General features: G+C 42.8%; 1 protein-coding gene and 1 non-coding gene across 6 annotated transcripts in view; both read left to right on the top strand.

The window, feature by feature from the left end:
• The window catches only part of RNF149 (ring finger protein 149), a 32919-nt gene that overhangs the window by 4388 nt on the left and 5086 nt on the right, over positions 1 to 23445 (top strand). The window contains exons 2-7 of one of the 5 annotated variants that reach the window (XM_066619115.1): positions 5099 to 5349; positions 11729 to 11797; positions 13410 to 13492; positions 16651 to 16747; positions 17901 to 18096; positions 20038 to 21662. In XM_066619115.1, coding sequence (XP_066475212.1) covers positions 5099 to 5349; positions 11729 to 11797; positions 13410 to 13492; positions 16651 to 16747; positions 17901 to 18096; positions 20038 to 20081 — 740 coding nt within the window. In that variant the 3' untranslated portion in view covers positions 20082 to 21662. Of the gene's footprint in view, positions 1 to 5098; positions 5350 to 11728; positions 11798 to 13409; positions 13493 to 16650; positions 16748 to 17861; positions 18239 to 20037; positions 21663 to 23445 lie in introns of those variants that run through there. The other 4 variants (XM_066619113.1, XM_066619114.1, XM_066619112.1 and 1 more) reach the window with 4 other exon arrangements.
• Positions 22941 to 23049, top strand: LOC136647107 (small nucleolar RNA SNORD89). The gene has a single exon (XR_010794265.1). It is a non-coding gene; the product is annotated as a small nucleolar RNA SNORD89 (small nucleolar RNA).

Genomic DNA, 23445 nt, shown 5'->3' with positions numbered 1-23445 from the left:
CAGATTTTTAAGCATGCTGTAAGCCACCTCAAGCAGTTTGGCTGGAACAAGAAATATACTAAATAAAAAAACCACAAAATTACAAAAGGCACAATTTATACCATATTAGCTTGAGAAGAACCCTAGAGCCTTTGAAAAGTTTGCAAAAGAAGGCAGCCTTTCATGTGCTGAAAGAAGCAACAGTACAAGTCCAACCTTGTTATACATGGATTTTTTATACACATATTTGACTCAACACGAATGGCCACTGCAGATGAGAAGGAATGTGCTGATCCCTAGAGAAGGGAAAACCCGCACCTCTTTAAAATCACAGTTTAAAAAACTGCTTTTTGCTGTTGCAGAGAGACAGTCATGCAAGTGATTACAGCTATAGCCTAAGTATTCACATATTTTTCTATCTCAAAGCTGATGAGAAGGGCCCTTTAAATTAAAGGAAAACAGTTGTTTAATAATGCTGGAGAGGGATGACAATCTATCAATCATTCTCTCTGTAGGCTTCACTCCTCCCTTCCACCTCAGTACCTGAAAGAAGGCTAAATGGCAGTGATTATCACCTTCTGCATTCTTTCCCCCTTGCTGGGGCTCCTGGTGAAGGGAGGGATTGCTGTCTCCTAGTGAAGCCTAAGTGCCTGGAGAGACACTGATTGCCTCTGTGTGCATTACAAAGGTCAGCAAGGCTGTTTTTAAATCACCAGAACAAAGAGACTTTATTTTTTTAATTGATTTGCTATAGTGTGTTTTTTGCTATCCCTTGGAATGGAACCCTCCTGAATTAATGAGATTCAACCTGTATTTCACAGAATGCCTTTGCTCATACCAGCAATGAATCCCCAAGCTGGTCCTCCAACATTTTCCACCATCTAAAGATAATTCTACTTCCTACCCAAAATATGCCTCCCTCCCACTAAGCTATGATCCACTTATGTCTTCATATTTCATGGTCTTGCCCCATCCATGTACTAAGACTTATTGTTTTACAAGAAATCCAGGCCTCTGAAGTATTCTCCAGCTCCTTGCAATAAATCACACACAGCCTCAATAAAGCTGTGTTTCCTAGGAGTTCTTGTAATTACTGTGCTTTTGGATACTTAATATGCTTCCTTTAAATCAGTGGTCATAACAAAATATTGTCGAGAACAGGATTTTGTATTTGTTATCGTAGAAATGTTTCAGGGCTCAATCCTATCCAACTTTCCAGCACCGGTGCAGCTGCAATGCAGCCCTGAGGTAAGGGAACAAATGTTCCCATACCTTGAGGAGGTCTCTGTGACTGCCACCCCACCAAAGGATGCAGTGCACACCCCCATTGGCACTGCTGCACCGGCACTGGAAAATTGGATAGGACTGGGTCCTCAGCCTGCTACAAAAATCATACTTGGCACCTTTTTGCAGATCAGTTGGAGAACGTTTAGTTCTAGAGTCTAAGTTATCAGTTTGTCTTGAGAAAGCACACACATTATTAGCTGTGGCCTCCTCACTCCTCTTGTTCAGATGGGATTACTGAACACTTTCAACAAACTGCAGAGTTAAAATTATAGAAATGCTAGTAAACCAGGTAATTATTTGCAAGATGTTTTAAAAAAAAATCTTAGAGCAGGGTTGCCCAAACCCTGGCCCTGGGGCCACTTGTGGCCCTCGAGGACTCCCAATGCGGCCCTCAGGGAGCCCCCTGTCTCCAATGAGCCTCTGGCCCTCCGGAGACTTGCTAGAGCCGGCACTGGCCCAATGCAACTGTTTGACCTGTTGTGAGAGCTGTGGGAATACGGCTCCCTCCACTGCTTACTGTTTCACATCTGTGATGTAGCAGCAGTAGCGAAGGAAAGGCCAGCCTTGCTTTGTACAAGGCCTTTTATAGGCCTTGAGCTATTGCAAGACCTGCATTCATTCATATAAGTCCATTTTTAAAATATTCATTTATGTAAACTTATGTAAATTTTTTCAAATTTTAAAAGTAAATTTATTCTTTTTTTCCCCAGCCCCCAGAACAGTGTCAGAGAGATGATGTGGCCCTCCTGCCAAAAACTTTGGACACCCCTGTCTTAGAGCAACAACTTTGTCCAACCGATTGCTTCAGTGCTTTTATACAGAAATACCTTTATATGGCATATTACCAGGGACCCATTCACTTTCCAGCACTGATGTAGCCGCAGTGCAGCCCTTAAATAAGGGAACAAACATTCCTTAACCTTGAGGAGGGCTTCATGACTGCTCTCCCATTGCAAGATGCAGAGGATGTCTTGTTGGCACAGTTGCATCAATGCTAAAATATAAGATAGGATTGGGCCCCAAGCAATCTGCTTTTTTCCTCTGACTACTTAGAAGTTCCAGAGCATCAGAAGCTTTATAGTTCATTCATGACACACCGCCAAACAAGTTTGTTGGTATTGCATCTAGTCACACTCCTATTTCTAGTTTGGCAAAATGATTACAGAGCAGGGAGCTTGCCTTAAGTCTTTCTTGGCCTTCTATTGCACATCTCCATTAAGTAATATACACTCCTGACTACACATATGCAACTCAGAAGTAAAACCTGGCATTGTGTCTACAGTTGGAAATCAGCTGTGTGCATTTTCTTTTACTTTTGCGGTTCAAAAGGTAAGGTAAAGGTTTCTCCCTGGCGGTAAGCCTAGTTGTGTCTAAGAGGTGGTGCTCATCTCTGTTTCTAAGCCAAAGAGCTGGCGTCTGGCCGTAGATAGTTTCCATGGTCATGGGTTGGCATGACTAGATGCCTAAGCGCACGGAAGGCCGTTACCTTCCCACTGAGGTGGTTCCTATTTATCTACTCACTTTTTTCACATGCTTTTGAACTGCTAGGTTGGCAGGAGCTGGGATAAGCAACAGGCGCTCACCCCGTGCGGATTCAAACTGCCAACCTTGCAGTCAACAGGCTGGTCAACTCAGCAGTTTAACCTGCCGTGCCACCATGTCCCCTAATTTGCAGTTGCATGCCTTCAAATAAGCAGGCTTGTAGCGATGTACAGGCGCTGAGCTTTGAGCTGTCTGCATATTTGGCAATCTGGCAGGCACACCTGCGACTGCGCACACGCTTTGTTGATATGTTGAGTGTTGAAAAGCCAGTGCTCTGGAAAATAGTAGAAGGTTATAGAAAGAGCTAGCCTTGAAGATGTTATGGAGAAATCATATCTATGGAATGTGTTTGCGGTTAAGCTAGAGAGCTGGCTGGTTACAGCCAGTATGAATCTCAGCATCCTCTAGTAATTTTCCATGTTACGTAGCCTTATATCATGTGTTTTAAGACTTAATAAAAAGCTTAAAGGGTCAGGAGCCGGGAGAGACACACTTCTCCCTTGATTTCATTCCTGCTCCTGCTTCCAGCCGTTCTGCACCCCTTTGAAACCTGTGTCTGTCGTCTGATTCTTCGCCATGGCTTCTCTGCCACACCAAAGCAGAATCTCGAGCTGCTTCCCAAGTAGCACTGAAATGCTACACAGGCTCATTGATAAAGAAGAAAATGCACACAGTTGATACCTAACTGTACCCATAATGCCTGATTTTCATAAGCTGAGCAAGTCTGAATTTCTTTTTTCCTTCTACTCTGCAGGTAATAAACATGCTCCTTCTTAGTTCTGTTTCGGACTTGCATGTGAGAAAACAGTGCAGGTTGTGAAACGTTGCATCACAAACCAGTTATGCTGCACAGACAAGGATGCCTGATAAAGGAACTGGGTGGAGAAACTTCATAGAACGATGGCCCTCTTTGCTTATAAAGATGCTTGTACAAAATTTATGAACAACTAAGATGAACATGCAGATAAATAAGACAATGATGGTGAAAACTGTACTTTCTAAATAGGTCAGAGAACTCTGCATATTTTATGTTCTGTTAAATATGCTTATGTTCCTCTTATAATAATAAACTAGTTTTTTTAGCTTTGGCATCTGCACTACATATAATTGTAAATTAAAATTTCAGTGTTTACTACTCCACTCACTGCACTGAATATAGAAGGATGGGTTTCATTGATTTACTTGTAGTATAGTTCTGCTGTAAGATCTTACTCCATTCCCTTAAAAACTGTATGATGTTTGTGTGTCCTAGTCAGATATAGAATTATTTAAAAAATGGATCCATAGGTCTGTTGCTTAAAGGTTTGGGAGTGGCAATTACCAACCACATGCTGTTAAATTGCAAGTGCAGGATATTAATGGTTGCTCGTAGTTTCAGTGAGGAGCTTAAAACCAAGAGAGTTGGTGTTCTTGGAAGTGTATTTTCTCCTTGCCTCCTCCTGCTTATCTCTGCAGCCAAATAGAGCTGCAAGGAAAAGGTGGGCTTTAAGAGGAGATGGTGACATGGGCAACTTTGTTTGATCTTCAGAGAAGCAAGATTGTGGCTTAGAAAAGAGCAATGAGCTAGTTGGAGAGAAAGGGAAAAGCTGCAGCTGCAACAGGCAGTTTAGGGCAGCTGGGGAGAGAGGAGAACAAAGGGACTCAATCATATGAGGACTTTTGTGTTTGTCTCTTAGTCTGAGGAACTTAAGCCCTCTGTGCATTTTTGGAAATGCTATGTGAGAATGCACATACTCTATACAGTGGACCCATGGTATCCATGTGTCCAGCATCTGCAAATTTGATTCACTGTGGATGCCAGTGGACGCTGGAAGTAAATCCAATTTTCTTACCTTTTCATGGTCAAACCATGCCATTTCTAAGCCTGAAGAGTTGTTTTAGCACTGAAAGACCCACTTCCAGAGAGGTGCCTTTCTTATGGATTGTGGAGCAAGCCTGGGAGAAAAAGGACCCACTGCCAACTCAGAAATGGGTCTTTCAGTGCTGTGAATCACTCTTCAGGCTTGGAAACAGCATGGTTCGACTGGAAAAGGATAGGATATCCAGTTTTGGCGCTTTTTTGTTTTTTAAAGGGCTTTAAATGTGGGTTCCAGTATCTGTGGGGGGGAGGTGGGTGGAATGGAACCCCCATGGATACTGTGGTCTGACTGCAACCTGAACAAATGTAGCTGTGAATCATAGCAAAATTGTTTTTGTTTATTTCATATCAGTAAGGAATTCCTCTGGATTTCATTTAGAATAAAAACAGGCACTAAAGAAGTTGATCCCTGTTTTTCTTTCCTCTCAACAGGAACTAGCCATACCGTTGTAATTATGGTTGCGCATCCCAAAGGAATGGAAATCTTGGAGCCAGTGCAAAGAGGGATTCCAGTGAAAATGGCTATTAGTGTTGGGAGACAACACAAACAGGAATTTATCAGTGGACAGTCAGCTGCATTTGTAGCAATTGCACTTATCACCATGATGATTATATCTTTAGCATGGCTTATATTTTTTTATATACAGCGTTTCCTGCATACTAGATCACAGTTCGGAAACCAGGTAATTATAATTGGCAATTTTTTTTCTCCTATGTCTTTTGAAGATTGTTTGCCTTTTGCAAGTGTTAATGGAATGTTTTATTGAAATGTGTAGCAACCTTGCTGCCTATCTGTGAATGCTAATTAGACTGTGTATGTTACTTAATATCAGTTTATATGTTTCCTACTGATAACTTTTGTAACTTATTAGTGTCCAGAATTGAAATGCCTAAACTGGCATCTGCCACTCAGCAGATGCTTAAACTAGGACTGGGAACAGCTGTATCTTCAGTCATTGAATGGTTCGCTGTCTCCTATCTAAAGACCTTTAAAATACTTACTATGCAGCAATAAGTGAAACAATAACTAAATTTTCGTGTAAAATTAAGTTCTGCTGGAAGCAGGAGACTATTTCTATGAGCCTTAGTAGTTTCCTGTCAGACTAGAAACTAGCTAACAATGCTTTTAAACTACTGGGTAGTTAGGGGTACAGGTCCAGCCTGTTTATACACGGATTTTTTATACACGGATTTGACTCAACACAAATGACCCCCTGCAAATGAGAGAGAATGTGCTGATCCCTGGAGAAGGAGGAAAATGCATCCCTTTAAAATCAGTTTTAAAAACTGAACAGTCCTTTAACAACAGCCTCCTTAATGAGAGAGAGAGAGAGGGCAGTAGACTAACAATCCATCAATCCTTTTTTCTCCCTCGGACCCCTCCCTTCCCCCAGCATGTGAAAGAAAGGTGATCATTTTGCTTTGGTGAAGGCAGGGGCTGAATGAGGTGCTGATGGATTGTCTTCTTAATGACTCTTATCTTAGAGTCAAAAGGTCAGCAAGGCTGTTTTTCAAACACTGGAGCAAAGAAACTTTGTTTTTTAAATTCATTTGCTATAGTGCCTTTTTTTAATCCAGTGAGTGCTTGGAATGGAACCCACCCGAATAATTAGTCTCAACCTGTACTTTGCTTTAACCTTCACCTTTATTAGGGTAGTTTCCTGTTCCAACAGTACTTTTTTTGTAGGGGTACAAAAATTGTCACTGACCAGGTGCATGATATCCCCAAAGGAAAACAAATTACTGTGAACTGTTTCCTTCTATGAGCAAAAAAGTGTCAGGGTACAACACTACCCTAGGAAATGATTCTCCCATTGGGGTAACTTTGTACCCTGTCTAAATTTCAGTTGGTTAACTTAGGGCGCTATCCTAACCTCTTATGTCTAGAGGGTAGAGCCTCTGTGTGCCTGAAGATAACATCCACAAGGTCGCCAGTTCAAGGCCACCAGCACCGTGCGACCTTGAAGCAGCTGACAAGCTGAAGCCGAGCTATTCCATCTGCTCTGAGCGTGGAAGGATGGAGGCCAGAATGTGAAGCCAGATCGGAATGAAACACCTGAATGTAGTGGTTCTTGAAAGAAAGAACCTCCTTTCAAATTATAAAAATTCCTATTTAATAAGGGATTTAAATAAAGCCTGCCTATGTAAACCGCCTTGAATAAAGTCTTGAATAAAGACCAAGAAAGGCGGTATATAAATACCTGTTATTATTATTATTTCCAGCGCTGACATAAGGGCAATGCAGCTCTGAGGTAAGGGAACAAACATTTCCCTTACTTTGAGATTCCTCCATGAGTGATGCCCAATGGCAGGAGGGCAGAACGCATCCCATTGGCACCGCTATGCCAGTGCCGGAAAGCACTGACATAAGGGGTTAGGATTGCGCCCTTACAAAGTTAACGCTGCTAACTTTCATTTCTCCACTCTCACTAGTTTGTCTAAATGATAAAATGTTTCTTCCACTTATGTGAAATACTTAATACTATGACTGAAACAAAGTTGGGAGTGGTAGCTGACCCATTACCTTTGCTTAGTCTTCTATTACACATCTATAATACAGCTAAGAAATCCATGCATTACTGAGCACTATGTTTAGCAGTTAAGGGCACAATCCTAACCAGGTCTACTCAGAAGTAAGTCCTGTTTTGTTCAATGGGGCTTACTCTCAGGAAAGTGTGGTTGGGATTGCTGCCTAAACCTTATAGCATTTAACAGAAGAAAGTAATTTCATCATCAAACCCATCACACAGGCACTGTAATAGTCTTACTCCTACATCTGTAAGCAAAAATCAAAATTCTTTTCTAATGATTCATGCAAACTTGAGTTCCGGAGGTTTGAATTTTTTAATGTTGACAGATATAGCATGTTACAAGTATAAACATGGTTCATATTCCAGAGTTTCAGGGAGATGCATATGGCCTTCCAAAGAAAAAAACGAAACATAGCACAGCCTCCATTATTAGAGGATCGCTTAAGTGCATGGATTTGATTCAGTTCTCTTGAGGTATCCCTGTATAATAGTACCGTAGCGCCTTTGCTAGCTGTTCTGTTGTGAAGGAAAAGAAAGCGTAACATTTTCAGAAAAGGAAGGGAACACATTTTTAGAATGAGGGCATAGTAGCTTGGCAACATTCAAAAATGGTTTTATGCTGCAGTATAGTAGCTCACCCATATTGTATTATGCTTGTGGCGCTGAGGTCTCCAAACCGAATTGGTAGAATATCATGAAACAGTTTGGCTGAGGAAAAGGAACAATATGCTGTGAAACAGACCTGAGGAAAAGGTATAGGTAGGCAATTAAGCAGCAAAGTTGTTCTTACTCAGAGACAAGTGTGGGAGGAACCAACGCCCCCCCCCCATAGTTCTGATCTAGTGAAATCACACACTTGAGGACATAAGCAGCTCCCAGTTTAGAGATTTTCTTTTCTTTATTTTAAGAACAGTTGCCCTGGTGCACATCCAACATGCCTAGCCCAAGAAAGTTGCACACTCTTACAACAGTATCTAAAGCTTTTATACCTATTATGCATTTCTATTACATATTCATAAAAATAGGCCTACCTACCACCTTATTTAGCTGTTTCTCTGTTACATTAAATTAAGCATGTGTACTACCAGAATTTAGTTATGTAAAGCTGACATGTACAATAGGCCTGTTTTTCCCCCAAGATGACATTGAGCATAAGCAATGTAATGTGTCAACTCTTCCTTCTAATTAGCTTGGTACAGCTAGATTCACACACTTTGTTAAACAGTAAACAAGGCCAAGGCCCATTCCTAAGCGTCTTCAACTAATAAGTATCTTCTTCCAGCTTGTAACAAGAAAAATAGTTCTGTAAAGGCTATAATGGATTTTATAGGAAAATTAGTTGTATATAGCATATAGTTTGTATAAGAAAGAGCCATTTTATGGTTATCCACATAACCCAGGCACTCTGGACCTCCATTTCCCTGACATAAATAATTGATTTCAGTGCAACTTACTCCCAGGTGCACCAGGTAATTCAGTAAGGTCTTAAATGAGAATTGCTATACTCCTCTCTTTATGTATTAATTTCGGCCAACCATTCACATTGTTTGTAATTGAGGATAGTCAGAAGTCCTTCTGAATAATTTTCTAGCATTTTTAAATCGAACCACATTAAGGCTGCAGTCGTAACCACACTATCCTGAGAATAAGCCCCATTGAACAAAATGGGACTTACTTCTGAGTAGACCTGGTTAGGATTGTGCCCTTAATGTTTGATGCTGTGGTGTGCCAAGTAGAAAGTAAAACATAGTAGAAAAATAGAAACATTTAGGCCCAAATCCTAACCCACTTTCCAGCACTGGCATAGCTGTGCCAGTGGAACATATGCTGCAGTTGCAGGGGGCACTCACGGAGGCCTCCTCAAAGTAAGGGAATGTTTGTTTCCTTATCTAGGAGCTGCATTGCCCTTTTGTTGATGCTGGATAGTGGGTTAGGATTGTGCCCTTAGGCAATTCTGGATGTCAGAGTTCTTTATGGTGAAAGCCCTGGTTGTAATTATTGTACTAGTATACTAAAAAGTAGCATAGGAACAGTTATCCAAATCTTTCTTCTATATGCGCCTACACTTTGTACTAACTTCTTATGGATCCTCCCTTCCATATGGTGTTGGTATAGAACTGAGGTCGGCAACCTGCCATTCTGGAGCCGCAAGCGGCTCTTTCAGCCTTCTCCTGTGGCTCCCTGCGGGGCCAAGCCGTGAGGGGAGGGGCACGCCCCTCCCGTGAAGCTGCCACCTGCTCACCAGCCCGAGTGCAGCTCCCTCACCTGCGGCTGCGCCCCATAGGAGAGGGCATGAACAGCTGGCGGAGCAGCTCCTGCCCAAAGAGCCCGCACTGCAGCAGCAGCCGCCGCACGTTCCCTGCCACCCGAGCTGCAGCGCCAACTGCCTGTCCGTGTAGGGGAGGGTGCATAAACGAACCTGACCCCACGGAGCCAAGGCAAAAGCAAGCAATTGAGTACAGCTGCTCTGCCCTCCTCCCAAGCTCAGGGCACAATCCTGTGCGCGTCTCCTCAGAAGTAAGTCCCATTGTGCTTGCTCCCAGGAAAGTGTGCACAGGATTACAGCCTTCAAGCTCCCCACTCAGCATCCCCGGTCGGTCACTCACTCACTCACACTCTCACTGCCCCATTTCCTTCACTTGGAAACTTGAAAGGGGTTTGGAGACCCCCGCACCAGATGGTATTCTGTATATGTTTGTATACTGTATATGTAACAAAGCGTATTTCATGGTTGGGAAGTAATCACTGTTAGTATGCCTTTTATTTTATGCAGTTTTGAACTCTTAGCTTGTTTGTTCAGGAGCACCTTTGTGAACAGTGTTAAGTAGTACTAAGTGGTCTTGTTCAGAGGTAGTATTGTGTGGAAAGGCATTTACAGAAGTACAGAAGTAAATGACAGTAAAGAATGACAGTATCCTTCACAAGCAGTTCACCTGTGCACAATTTAAAACAGTTGTTCTCCAACTGTGGGTCTGGACCTGATTTTTAGTGGGACCTAGAAGAGGGAAGTGTATTATATAACTGTGACCTACAAGAGGGGAGCGCAAACTATATATGCAGTGTATATATACTCCCCTGGGAGTGAGCTCCGTTGACTCTACTGGGGCTGACTTCTGAGTAGACAGGGAGATGAGCCACTTGCAGGCTGCACTCCTGTCCATGCATCCCTGGGATGAAGCCCCGTTGACTCTACTGGGGTTGACTTACCTTTCCCCTTGTTCTTGCACTGGTATGTATGGAGATCTGCCCCCCCAACTTCCATATGTTGGTTCTCTGTGCAAGGGGTTTTGCACTGGTCTTGCTGTGATGTCTATATAGAGATCTTCCCTCTCCCACACCTTTCCCCTGTTTTTGCACTGGTATGTATGGAGATCTGCCCCCCCCCAACTTCCATGTGTTGGTTCTGTGTGCAAGGGGTTTTGCAGTGGTCTTGCTGTGATATCTATATAGAGATCTTCCCTCCCCCCCCACCTTCTCCCTGTTTTTGCACTGGTCTGTATAGAGATCTGCTCCCCCCTCCCCACTTGTATTGGAATCTAGGAAGATCTGGTGAGTAGGTAGATGTGGTGTCAGCAGTGGCCCCTTTGAGGGTAAGGCCTGGGCATCCAGCAGAGTGTGCTGCACAGCTGCAGCCACTTCAAGGCAATAGGGCCCTCAGGGATATAAGAGCACCTGAGGCAGGAAGGGTTTGTGAGTTGTAGAAGGAGTGCAGGTTGACTTTGGAATCTGACCTGGTTTATTGACTTGGATACTCTGACTGATTTGACTGACTTTGGAATCTGACCTTGGATTGTAACTTGGCTTATTGACTTTGGACTCTGCCCTGGATACGCTGACTGACTTTGTGACTAAGGGACTACTAGAGACACTGGAGTTTGAAGTGCGGCTGCTGTGCCCAAGACCGGCTGACGATCCAGGGTCTGCTGTAGTGGTGGGAGGCTGCTGGCAGGAGAGAGGACCTCTGCAGGTTGAACAGGGGAGCTACCCTGGAGGTGGGGTCCAGCAGGACTGCAGGGCAGAACCAGGGTCATTTGTTGGGGGAAAGGGGAGCTAATTTGCTTAAAGTGGGCATAATTCTCCAGGCAGAGAATGGCCTTGGAATCAGGCAAAACACCATAGAGGACCAGGTGTCTGAAAACACAGGACAAGAATGTATGACAAAACTAACTAAAAGCTACAAGAGGGGGCTACTTTATAAAAATGGGACCTATAAGAGCATAAAGGTAAAAAAAAAAAAACTATATATGCAGTGTTATCTTCATTTTAGGTGTCAAAACGGTTTTGTGGCTCCCAAGGTTTTTTTTCCTCTGGAAAATGGGTCCAAATGGCTCTTTAAGTGATTAAGGTTGCCGACCCCTGGTATAGAAATTTACTGGAAAGGGGAATCCAGTTTATGGATAAGTGGAGTTCTTAGGTAGATTATACTTTACGTAATGCTTTAATACCTCACATGCTTTCTTATAAATAATGTTGATATTTGGATTATGAACTTGGTGTTTTCTCTCTTTTTTTTTTTTTGGTGCTGTACAAGAGAGACAGAAAAGAAACTGTGAAAGCAATCGGCCAACTGCAGCTCCATATTGTGAACCGTAAAGATAAGGTAACCTCAGTCATGCTACTGGAGCATGGAAAAATCTCATTTTACGACAAGTTCACTAAAATAGGTGAAATTTCCTGAGCCCAATCACATACATAGATTGCTGCCTTGGGGTGGGATCAAAAGGACTGCACCACTAGATCAATGTGCTTTGGAAGACGCCAAGCTTGTATTTCACAAAAGGCAATCCGTCATTCCGTATGGCAAACCGCTCTTAAAACTGAGGCAGTTTTAAAAGTCTTTGTGATTCTTGATATGAAATGGTGTGGAAGTGGTCTTGCTGTGTTGGGCAGCCCAATCCTGAGCTGCCCAGTGTGCGGTGCAGCAGTGGCGCGAAAAATGGCTGCCGCTGCATCTGGCACTCTCCAGGCACCCACTACCTCCTCCTCAGGAGAAAGGGACTTTTGTCCCCTTTCTCCAGGTAAACCAAGTAGCCCTGCAATTGGGCTACTCAATTCTACAGCGACCTGAAGGTCAGCATAGAATGAAGAGCCTCTGTGTCAGGCAGAGACTCTGGATCCAGTGGAGCAAAGCTCCTCTGGTCCCACCTCCCTCCCGCCCCGAAACCAGCAGTGTCTGAAAAGACTCCTGGATGGTGCCTCCCAGCAGTGGAAGGTACTTGAAATGAAATAGTAACTATATTATGCAAATTGAGTAACTCTGGATACTTCAGAGAAGTTGCATTCAAACAATTTAGCTGAAATTTTCTGAATATGATATAACAAGCAATAGTCTTTTCACACAAATCTTGAAGAAAAGATTTTTCTTGTTTTCTTATGTATTCCATTTATTTGGAGGAAAAGGCGAGATAAAAATTAGTTAAATGAATAAAATACAGATGTTGCCTTAGAGAAAAACACCTTTATGTATTTTTTGCCCCATCTGCTGTGAAAACCTAATGCCAGTATACAGAGTGTGCACCCACTTACACTCCGGTAACCTAGGATTCCTGGGACAGCTAACAGCTAGTGTTAGGGAACTGTGAGCCCAAGCCTGTGCAAATCTACTCAGAAGTAAGTCCCATTGTGGTCAATGAGGCTTAGTCCCAGGAAAGTATGGATAAGGTTACAGTCTGTATCTATAGCTGGTTGCATTCAGGGAATTTGTTTTGCTTTGTTTTCTTTCAGTTTCACTCCCAAGTCAGTCACAATTTCCCAAGTTTAGTAAGGGACAAGTTGTGGGTTTCAGTGTGCTTTGCTCTTGAGTAGCATCCCAGCTCCATCTGCTGGGTATTTTTAGTTACTGTGCTTAATGTAATCAAGCTTTTTGTTTTGTGTCTATCCAGGTGAGTGCAGGCATTTTCTTTAAAATACCTCTTGTTAACCTCTTGTTTTAAAAACAGATTGACCATTTTCTTTCACTGTGCTGCTTATTGCCACAATAGCAGTTTATCCCTCTCAAAGTGTCTGCCCTATCTCGCATCATTAGAAATTTCTGTTCTGGTATCCAAGTCTTTGATAGCTAATTCTTTGAATGAGAAACTTTCTTACTTGCTCTCAAATACCTGTTCTACCTGAATTTTGCAGAATTGAACTTATTATGTTACATTGGGAGTAATAAAGCTGTACTTAATGTATATTTAAACAAGACTTTTTTGGTCTTTTTTTTTAAAAAGGGATTGGATGTTGATGCTGAAAATTGTGCTATATGCATTGAAAACTTTCAACCAAAAGATACAGTTCGAGTTCTACCTTGCAAGTAAGCTTATCTAAAGTATTATAAGACTTGTTTTGCTTCAGAGGTGGTTTATCTTCGAAATAATGAATGAAGTTTCCTGCAAATACAAATTTCTTCCACTATACTTAGAAAGGAAATCAGGGCATTGTAGCTGTTGTGTTCTCTGCACTATGACTATTCAAGCATATAATTTTACAACACAATCCTATGCATGTTTACCCATAAGTTCCATTGAATTCAGTGGGAATTACCCCTAGGTATACCCCTGAGTGTAAGATTGCAGCCTTAATGTACTTGTGTTATAAAAATCTGGGCTGTTGTGAGCTTTTGTCAAATTTATTTATTTCATTCATTCCCTGTCTTTCTATCCCAGTGAAGGGCACTCAAGGCAGCTCACAAATAAAGCCATGCTAAAAAGATAAAATGTACATATATACACTGCTCAAAACAATAAAGGGAACACTTAAACAACACAATGTCACTCCAAGTCAATCACACTTCTGTGAAATCAAACTGTCCACCTAGGAAGCCACACCGATTGACAATCAAGTTCACATGCTGTTGCACAAATGGAGTAGACAACAGGTGGAAATCATAGGCAAGTAACAAAACACCCCCAATAAAGGAGTGGTTCTTCAGGTGGTGACCACAGACCACTTAGCAGTCCCTATGCTTTCTGGCTGATGTTTGGGTGACCTTTGAATGCTGGCGGTGCTGTCACTCTAGCGGAAGCATGAGGCGGAGTCTGCAACCCACACAAGTGGCTCAGGTGGTGCAGCTCATCCAGGATGGCACATCAATGTGAGCTGTGGCAAGAAGGTTTGCTGTGTCTGTCAGTGTAGTGTCCAGAGCATGGAGGCACTACCAGGAGACAGGCCAGTACACCAGGAGACATGGAGGAGGCCATAGGAGGGCAACAACCCAGCATCAGGACCGCTACCTCCGCCTTCGTGCCAGGAGGAACAGGAGGAGCAACTGCCAGAGCCCTGCAAAATGACCTCCAGCAGGCCACAAATGTGCATGTGCCTGCTCAAACAGTCAGAAACAGACTCCATGAGGGTGGTATGAGGGCCCGATGTCCACAGGTGGGGGTTGTGCTGACAGCCCGACACCGTGCAGTATGTTTGGAATTTGCCAGAGAACACCAAGATTGGCAACCTCGCCACTGGCGCCCTGTGCTCTTCACAGATGAAAGCAGGTTCACACTGAGCACATGTGACAGACATGACAGAGTCTGGAGACAGCAGGGAGAACATTCTGCTGCCTGCAACATCCTCCAGCATGACCGGTTTGGCAGTGGATCAGTAATGGTGTGGGGCGGCATTTCTTTGGGGGGGCCGCACAGCCCACCATGTGCTCGCCAGAGGTAGCCTGACTGCCATTAGGTACCAAGATGAGATCCTCAGACCTCTTGTGAGACCATATGCTAGCGCGGTTGGCCCTGGGTTCCTCCTAATGCAGGACAATGCTAGACCTCATGTGGCTGGAGTGTGTCAGCAGTTCCTGCAAGATGAAGGCATTGATGCTATGGACTGGCCCGCCTGTTCCCCAGACCTGAATCCAATTGAGCACATCTGGGACATCATGTCTTGCTCCATCCACCAGCACCACGTTGCACCACAGACTGTCCAGGAGTTGGCGGATGCTTTAGTCCAGGTCTGGGAGGCGATCCCTCAGGAGACTATCCGCCACCTCATCAGGAGCATGCCCAGGCGTTGTAGGGAGGTCATACAGGCACGTGGAGGCCACACACACTACTGAGCCTCATTTTGACTTGCTTTATGGACATTACATCGAAGTTGGATCAGCCTGTAGTGTGTTTTTCCACTTCAATTTTGAGTATGACACCAAACCCAGACCTCCATGGGTTGATAAATGTGATTTCCATTGATGATGATTGTGTGATTTTGTTGTCAGCACATTCAACTATGTCAGGAACAAAGTATTTAATAGGAATATTTCGTTCATTCAGATCTCGGATGTGGTGTTTAAGTGTTCCCTTTATTGTTTTGAGTAGTGTATAAATAAGACATTTAAAAACAATAAAACTTGGGTCCTGAATTAAAAATAAGTTCAAAAAGCACCATGCCCTCTGGTGTCAGCATAAAAAGGCTTCCCTGAATAAAAAGGTTTTAAGCCCCTGCCGAAAGGACTCTAAAGAGGGAGCTGTTCTCAATTCCAGGGGGAGGGAGTTCCACAGATGGGAGCCACCATTGAGAAGACCCTCTTTCTTGCTGCCAACCCCCTCACCTCTGCTGGTGGCGGCACAGTTAGAAGGGCCCCCTCTGATGACCTGAGAGGATGGGTGGGATAGTATTAAATTCCTCTTTGAACTTCTGTGCCCTAAGAACAACCTGGAAATCTGCTTTGTGAAAATTCTTTAGATTAGGGATAGGAATATTACAAATATTAAAAGTATATATCTCTGCTACTTCGTAGATTTACAATAAGTTTTTAATTATTTCCTTGTGTTGCAGTGATTGAGATTCCCTAATCACTTTAAGTGAATGGCATCTCAGTAAATGGGTGTGTGCTCAGGCTAAAGAAATATTTTGCACAGTTCTAGGTTCTAATCTTACTATGGCTCCAGCAATAGTTAAAAAGAGCCTGTCTGCATGGACACCCCAGAGAACCAAGGTTTCAAAAAACCATTTTGTGAGAGTAATGTATGCTTCTGCCTCATCTGAACCCTCTGCTTGCCCACTTACTAGAAAATGTTTTGTCCAGAATGTGATGACATTCTAACTTCTCTGGATGATGTCCTTTCTGCTGATATCCAGAGAAGCACAGTGGAGTTCAGATATGTGCGCGGGGGCTTTCCCAACTCAATCACAGCTGCAATCACTTGCATCCCTTATTATAATTTGATCTGGGGATCCTTTGAAATAACATGGAATGTAGTTTAGGATGCTGAAGCATGATGGGATAACTGTAGAAATCGGATGCCCCACACACACATAAGGGACTCTCTGGATTGTTCCCATTGTACATGTTTACACACATGCACACATGTGTGTGTGTGTGTGTGTGTGTGTGTGTGTGTGTGTGTGTATATATAATTAATAGCATTCCTGCTAACCATGCTTGTCTCTGATTTTAATTTGTAGTTTTCTAACTCTTAGTATTTAAAAGCAGGTATTTTTATGTTTTTTTAGAATAAAGTATTGTTTTGTTTTCAGACATGTCTTTCATAGGCACTGCATTGATCCCTGGCTGTTGGACCACAGAACATGTCCAATGTGTAAACTCGATATCATTAAAGCTCTAGGATATTGGGTATGTTACAAACCGTATAACTCTTTGAGGAGGCTTATTGGAACATAGTTGTTCTATGCAGCATCAAATCATGCGTGCTTTTTCCAGTGCACACAATGGAAAACCACATGCCTTGCAAGATCCTAAGTTCATTGCTTGAAATCTCCCGCTGAATCTCAGTTGGTAGGACTTAGAGACCTCTGCTTGGGATCTTGGAAAGTTTTTCTAAGCTATATGTCTGACACAGAGAGTTTGAAAACGGCAAAGCTATCCTAAATAGCTGCCTAAAATCTGTGTTTCCTCGTTCGGTTGTTAATGGAATGGAAGTATCCTATTAAGAGTGTTTGTCTGGGTTTGTTGCAAAGGATATAATTGGAATGACCCACAGAGTGTCCTGGAATGCGCTTGTTGCATTTGCACTTTTAGAAATGTGTACAAAATACTTTGTGTTCTTATAAACATCATCATAGATTTATCTTGAGAAAATATTATGCATTCAGAGAAATGGCTATAGCATCCTAGTGTGCTTTCAGAATTTCATTTCTTGATCATGCAAGCAATGGTTCTCAGACTCTTTAGCACTGGGACCCACTTTTTAGAATGATAATATGTTGGGACCCACCAGAAGTGATGTCATGAAGCTGGAAGTGATGTCATGGTCAGAGATACTATCATAAATTTAGACTTCAAACCTAAGACACGATCAGCCAAAAGTCCCATTTCACAGTGTGCTTGTGCTATTATTTTGCATAGCTCGGAATTCAGACATTCAAACTTGGAGCATAATTCAAGCATAATGCAGGCTTGGATCCTTCTCCAACCACACAACCCTCCCCCCCTTTTCAGCACCCATCTTTCCACCAATTCAGGGCAAAGCACCATGCCTCTTTCTCACTGGGAGACCACCCTTGCCCAGCAGCTCTGTACCCTGTATTTTCCACTCAGTATTTTCATTGGCAGCTGAGCTAGGTGCTGTGCAACCCACTGAAATTGCGAGCCACCTAGTACGTTCCGACCTACTGTTTGAGAAATGCTGTGCTAGACTGTTAGAGGATTAGGAAAAATGGCTTGTACCTTTAAGAAGGGATTGTGTTTTGCTGCTTAGTAAATTAGTGTAGTCATCTTCTTCCCCCAGGGCCCCAGTGATCCATACTATGCTTCTGTAACTTTCAAGGGACAACCTAAAGAGGTACTTGAAGCTGTAATGCCTGGATCAATAAGTGACAGCGTATCGGTTGGTAGTTGGAATATTGTTGTACAGGAAGAAGAGAGGAATGAAATGAGTGACTTATCGGCAACATCTGCGAATGCGCCCACGTTAAATGGCAACGGTTTAAAAGAGGATGCAGGTGAAACAGCAGCTTTACTTGGTATGTACCTTTGCAGCATGCTTTTTTTAAAACCCTTGAAACGAAAATTTTAGGAACAAAATATCAAATTCTCTTGAGCTACAGAAATCTTGAATTAGTGGTGCATACACATAAAATCTTACGGGTGCAATCCTAACCCCTTATGTCATTGCTTTCCAGCACTGGCATAGCGGTGCCAATGGGAGGGATGGAGGCCTCCTCAAAGTAAGGGAATGTTTGTTTCCTTACTTCAGAGCTGCATTGCCCTTATATCAGTGTTGGAAACCACTGATATAAGTGGTTAGGATTGCACCCTAACTGTGTCACCCTTAGATACAACTCTGTTAATTTGGCATCCATGGATATTGCTGGTTATTGAAGATTTTATAGTACTTTACAGAGACCCCCCCCCTGCCAATCCCCTCCCCAAATCAGAGCTCCTTCTACAGTGCTGCTGTGCCCTCCCTCCTTCCTCACAATGGCCCTCTAGGAATGGAGACTGTACTTTAGGTCCCTTGTGACGAAGGGTAGCATTGCAGAGGGACCCTTGTCTAATAAGTGAAAGAAGGTGCTGGCTGGTAGGCAACTTGCTAACTGACACTTCATAAAAGACCAACTCTGTTAGTTGGCATCTTTACATGCTACAGATGGATGCCAGTTAACAGTATGTGAGTTAACAAAGTGCTGATTAAGCAAACCTATACTGTACCTGGATAAACCAAATGAATATCTATGCTATTTGTCTCACTATTGAGCAAATGCCCCGATCAGAATTATGTTAGTTTATGGTGCTTGTTGGTGAGAGAAGTGGTATAGCTGTCTTTAGTTACTTCCTTACCTGACTTCCCCCATCAGCACGAGCAAATCTTTTCTCCTCCTGAATGCACCATCACTCCATAAAGATTGTAAAAGCAGAACTGCCCAAATAGAACTTGATAAGGTATATGGCTGACTGGGTGGCTCAAACTGAACTGGTATAGGAAGAAAGAATGGGGGAGAGGCATAGGTAGAGGTGTTTGCAAACGGTGTTACTTACCATACTCAGAAGTAAGCCCCTTGTGTCCAGCAAGACTTGGAGCCTTATCCTGAGCTCGGCGCTCCAGCTTTCTGCCAGAGCACATTGTTGCAAATGTACCGAAAGGCACGTTTGTGAGGTTTACCGCCAGGCTACCGCCTGTGCTCACCAAGCTCTGGCCGGCGCCGGGCTAGCGCCAGCCAGGCACCTAACCTCTGCCACTCAGTGGTCTCACGGACCACCAAGCCACGGAGAGGAAAGCGGCGGCGGGGGGAAAGGCAAGGAGGAGGCATGAAGGGGAGGTGAGCGGAGGGTGGAGGGTGGAGAGAGGGCGGGGAAGAGGCGTGATGGGGCGGGGGGGTAAGGGGAGAGGGCGGGTGGGAGGCATCCCAGGGGGAGGGAGCGGGATTGGAGGGAGCAGGAAGGCAGAGAGGTGCCCGCGGCAGCCTGAGGTACACAAGATGCGGTGGCAGCTGTTTTCGGTGCCGCCGAAGCTGGGTGCCCCAGGCAGTTCAGGATTGGGCTGCCTGGCTGTAAACCTATCTTACTTCCAGAAACAAGCACCTCTAGGCATGAGTTAGAAAACAAACTATGTTTTTGTTTTAGAAAATGTCTTAGCATTTGCTTCCTGATCACTGGCTAGGTGTTTGGGAAATCTGAACTTGATTCATATCCGAATAGGTTTCTTGTATCATCTTTAATACTGGTCACAGGCCAGGCTTGTTAACCAGAACGAAGAAATATCACAAACCTGTCTATGGGGGAGGGAGGGAGGGGAAGAGTATCCTAGCACCTGGACCTAACCAGGGGTTCACATTTTCACTTGCTGTGGCAAGTATGACTAGTCCTAGCCCTCCACCCAGTTCTGAAGTTGTGAAGAACAGGAGGTGAACTATTCTTGACGTTGCACTGCTTGAGATAATGGGTGTTCCATGTATATCTTGTAGAAACGTACAGCAGAAATAGTCGGCATGAAGAACATATGGTCTAGTGAGAAAACTTCACAACTTCACAGACTTCACAGGAGAAGTAAAGACTGATTTTTATTATTTAAATGGTATGGACCTCTGTCTAGCCTAAAATATATTGCTGTACTAATTTATGTTCCAAAAGGGCTAATAAGAATTTATGTAAGATTTTAAAGGTAACTTACCGGTCACAAAAATACAATTATTGGTGTAACAATCTAGAAGTAAGAGCTACACTAAAACAAGAAAGGAAAACACTGGCACTGTGAAAAGGTGATGTTTTCTGTGAAGTTTATCTACCATGCTTCAAGTTTGCTGCTGTTTTTCTTTGGTTGTAGGGACAGAAAGCAAGTTGAAAGAATTCCTTCTTTCATATCTTATGTAAGAAGGTGCAAAGGGGAGGGGGGTCTCTTAGAACAGCAAGCTTGAAACATGACTATACAGTACTTTGAGTCACAGTTGCTATGAAGATCACTTCTGGGAGGAGTACAAAATTGCACAGGTTAACTGAAAAAATGCTGGTTATTTATGTTGTATAATGTGTTTGTTTTTTTAAAAACTAGAATGAATGTCAATACTAACTTTTTGAAATGATGGGTGTATTAAATACACAGCATAGACTTGCAAAGTGGACTACTCTAGTAGTTTGAAGTAGTTGTGAAAATTAGCCTCACAGTTGCTGATAAAACCTCTTGCCCAGCCTGGTTTTAAAAAAAAAAAATTAATGCTTGTCATGCTGCAGAATTTCATGGTACAAATTGCCTCTTTTGCATTCCTCTAATATAGGCACAAATACTTTGCATGTATTGCATCATCATAAAATAATTTAATCTTTATGCAAGTTACCTCAAGCTTTTTACATGAGTAAGAAGTGAAAAGGGCTAGCTGTGATTGGTAGCTATTCTCCTTATGAAATCCCTCCTACTCAGTCTTACATTCTTCCTAAATCCGTTACCAAAATGGTTCCTCTTTTTTCTCTGTTCGAAAATCAGGACTGGGATTCTTGTGAAGATACGGGTTTTCTTATACAAAGGATTGTTAAATACTAGCCATGTGTTCACCTGAACGTCATATGACTGTGTTAAATTAGCAGTATTGTGCCTTATGTACTTCTCACATTTTTGTACTGCCCTTCCTCCAAGGAGCTCAGGGTGATGTGCATAGTTCCTCTCCTCCTTTTGTCCTCACAACAACTATGTGAGGGTAGGTGAAGCTGAGAGATAGTGACTGGCCCACCCAAGAAGGTCACCCAAGAAGCCTCCTGGCTGAGTGGAAATTTGAAAAGCACTAAATCTGAAGTGTATGTTACAAAATATATGCCACTGCACTGTTTTACCTCTTGATCAATTCCACACAATTCCTTCTCTAGAAAGAAGGAGTGAATTGTGTATTCTATCCAATTTTGAAAAAAACTTACCAGAGCTTAGTGCTGTTACAAATGTATATGTATATTTTGTAGATGTCTCTATTTTGTAAGTTAAATTTTACACTGTGCTTAAAACTTGACATTTGTATCAGCTGGATTGATGCATATTTGTAAAATCTAGGGTAAAAAGGAATTGTTTACTTAACCTGGAACACTAACAGTTGTATTTTTTTTTTTTTAAGACAAGGGGTTTCAAGTGCAGGCAGAAGTTTGTTTGAAGCACTTGATCCTGGGAAAAATGTCTGTCTTGTTCTAAACATATCTTTCCAAAATAGTCTGACCTTGCCTCCTCCTTCTAGGAGAGGAGCAACTCAGCTACATGTTTTGTCTTCAAAATAGATTTCTACAAAGCTTGCATTGTAGAACTGGTACTTATCTGAGTGGACCCTGCTGTGACTGCCAGTGTCTTCAAACAGTATATATGTTGGCTTTCAAACTGTTCAATAACTACTCTTTCCTTGAATCATTTGCATAAAATAGAGTATTAGTTGTTTCTGTAGCTGATCAACAACAACCTGGAACCAACTTGGAAGTCTCAAGATCTTGCCTGATAGTGAAATTACAATACTGTGAAGAAAGCATTATGGTAAGGTAAGTACAGTTACCTTGCCCCCCACCCCAGGTTGGAATTGTACAGGTTGACTGTCCCTTATTCAAAGTGCTTGGGACGAAGTATTCTGGATTTTTGAATATTTGCATAAACAATCTTAGATGGGACCCAAGAATAAATGTGCACAAGGCACCCCCCCCCCCGACATACCCAGCAATCTTTTAACTAAAGATAGGTGAGAATGAACACAAGGCCTTGTGCAGGCAGAGAAGCAGTCTGCCATTGGCATGTGCACTATGCATGAGTGTACACCCCTGGCGTGCTAGAGGCCCCCAGCTCGCCCCTTCAGGTCACCCCCTCAAAGCCCCCCCCCCCCCACACCGGGCTCAGCTCTGCACCACCTGTGTCACTTTCTGGGTTGCAGCCACTCAGTGCAGCTGGCTTCCTCAGCTGGGTAGTGCCCCAGCATGCCTTGGGTTGTTGGCACTAGCCACCTCAGCATGTTACATGAGGTTACATGTCAGTACTCAGAAAGTTGTGGATTTTGGAGCATTTCGGTTTTCAGAATTCTGGATAAGGGGTAATCAACCTGTATACATTCTATGCTTAAACATGTCTTCCTGGATTTATCTCCTAATGAATTATGAAAATATAAGTTGGGCAGAACATGTGAATCAAAATTTTACAGTTTGCCTTTGTATAATGTATTGAGATGGGACCCTCTTCCCTCTCTCAGCTTAAAAACATCAAATGCTTGAGAGAGAAAGCATGCATTTTGAAGCAGAATCATGTAAAATAAGTTCATCTGTGTGAATTAACTCTGCAGAATTTGGGGTCATAGTATACATCCAACTCTGATTTTGTGCTTGAAGTCTTTTTGGGGTGACTTTGGTACTTGACTATGTTGCTGAGGAGTGATGACAATGAAAGGCCGAATTGCAGTGTCTGCAAACAGTTTTCTCTCTAAAGGCACGATGACAAATCTCCTGAAGCGACTGTTTTGTCTGACCTCAGAAACACTACCTGATGTAAAAAAGCAAGGTGCTTAATTACCTGTGCTAGTTAGTATCTTAGCTGCTGTGAATGATCAGATTTGACCAAACTAGAGTTAATCTTTTGGTACTGTTCAAGTGTCCTATATTTTAATAATTTAAACTACTGCTATTCCTAGTTTACTGTCTTACTAACAGCCATTGTCAGATCAAACTACTGGTTATGGCAGTCTCTTCTGTCCAAAGACAAAGACTATATTAGTCTTTATCATTGGCAAGATGTTGCTTTCGATTCTAAATGGGAACAGTTTCTAGTTCTTTCAAAAATACTACTTTGAAAGAAATGGTAACTACTAAAATTGTCTTTTAGGTGCCACTCCTACCCTCTTTGGAGTTTGTAATGATAACTGAGCACCCTG

This window comes from Tiliqua scincoides, chromosome 3 (genome assembly GCF_035046505.1).
Source record: "Tiliqua scincoides isolate rTilSci1 chromosome 3, rTilSci1.hap2, whole genome shotgun sequence".
Lineage (NCBI taxonomy): Eukaryota > Metazoa > Chordata > Lepidosauria > Squamata > Scincidae > Tiliqua > Tiliqua scincoides.
This window is presented reverse-complemented; position numbering and strand designations above follow the sequence as displayed.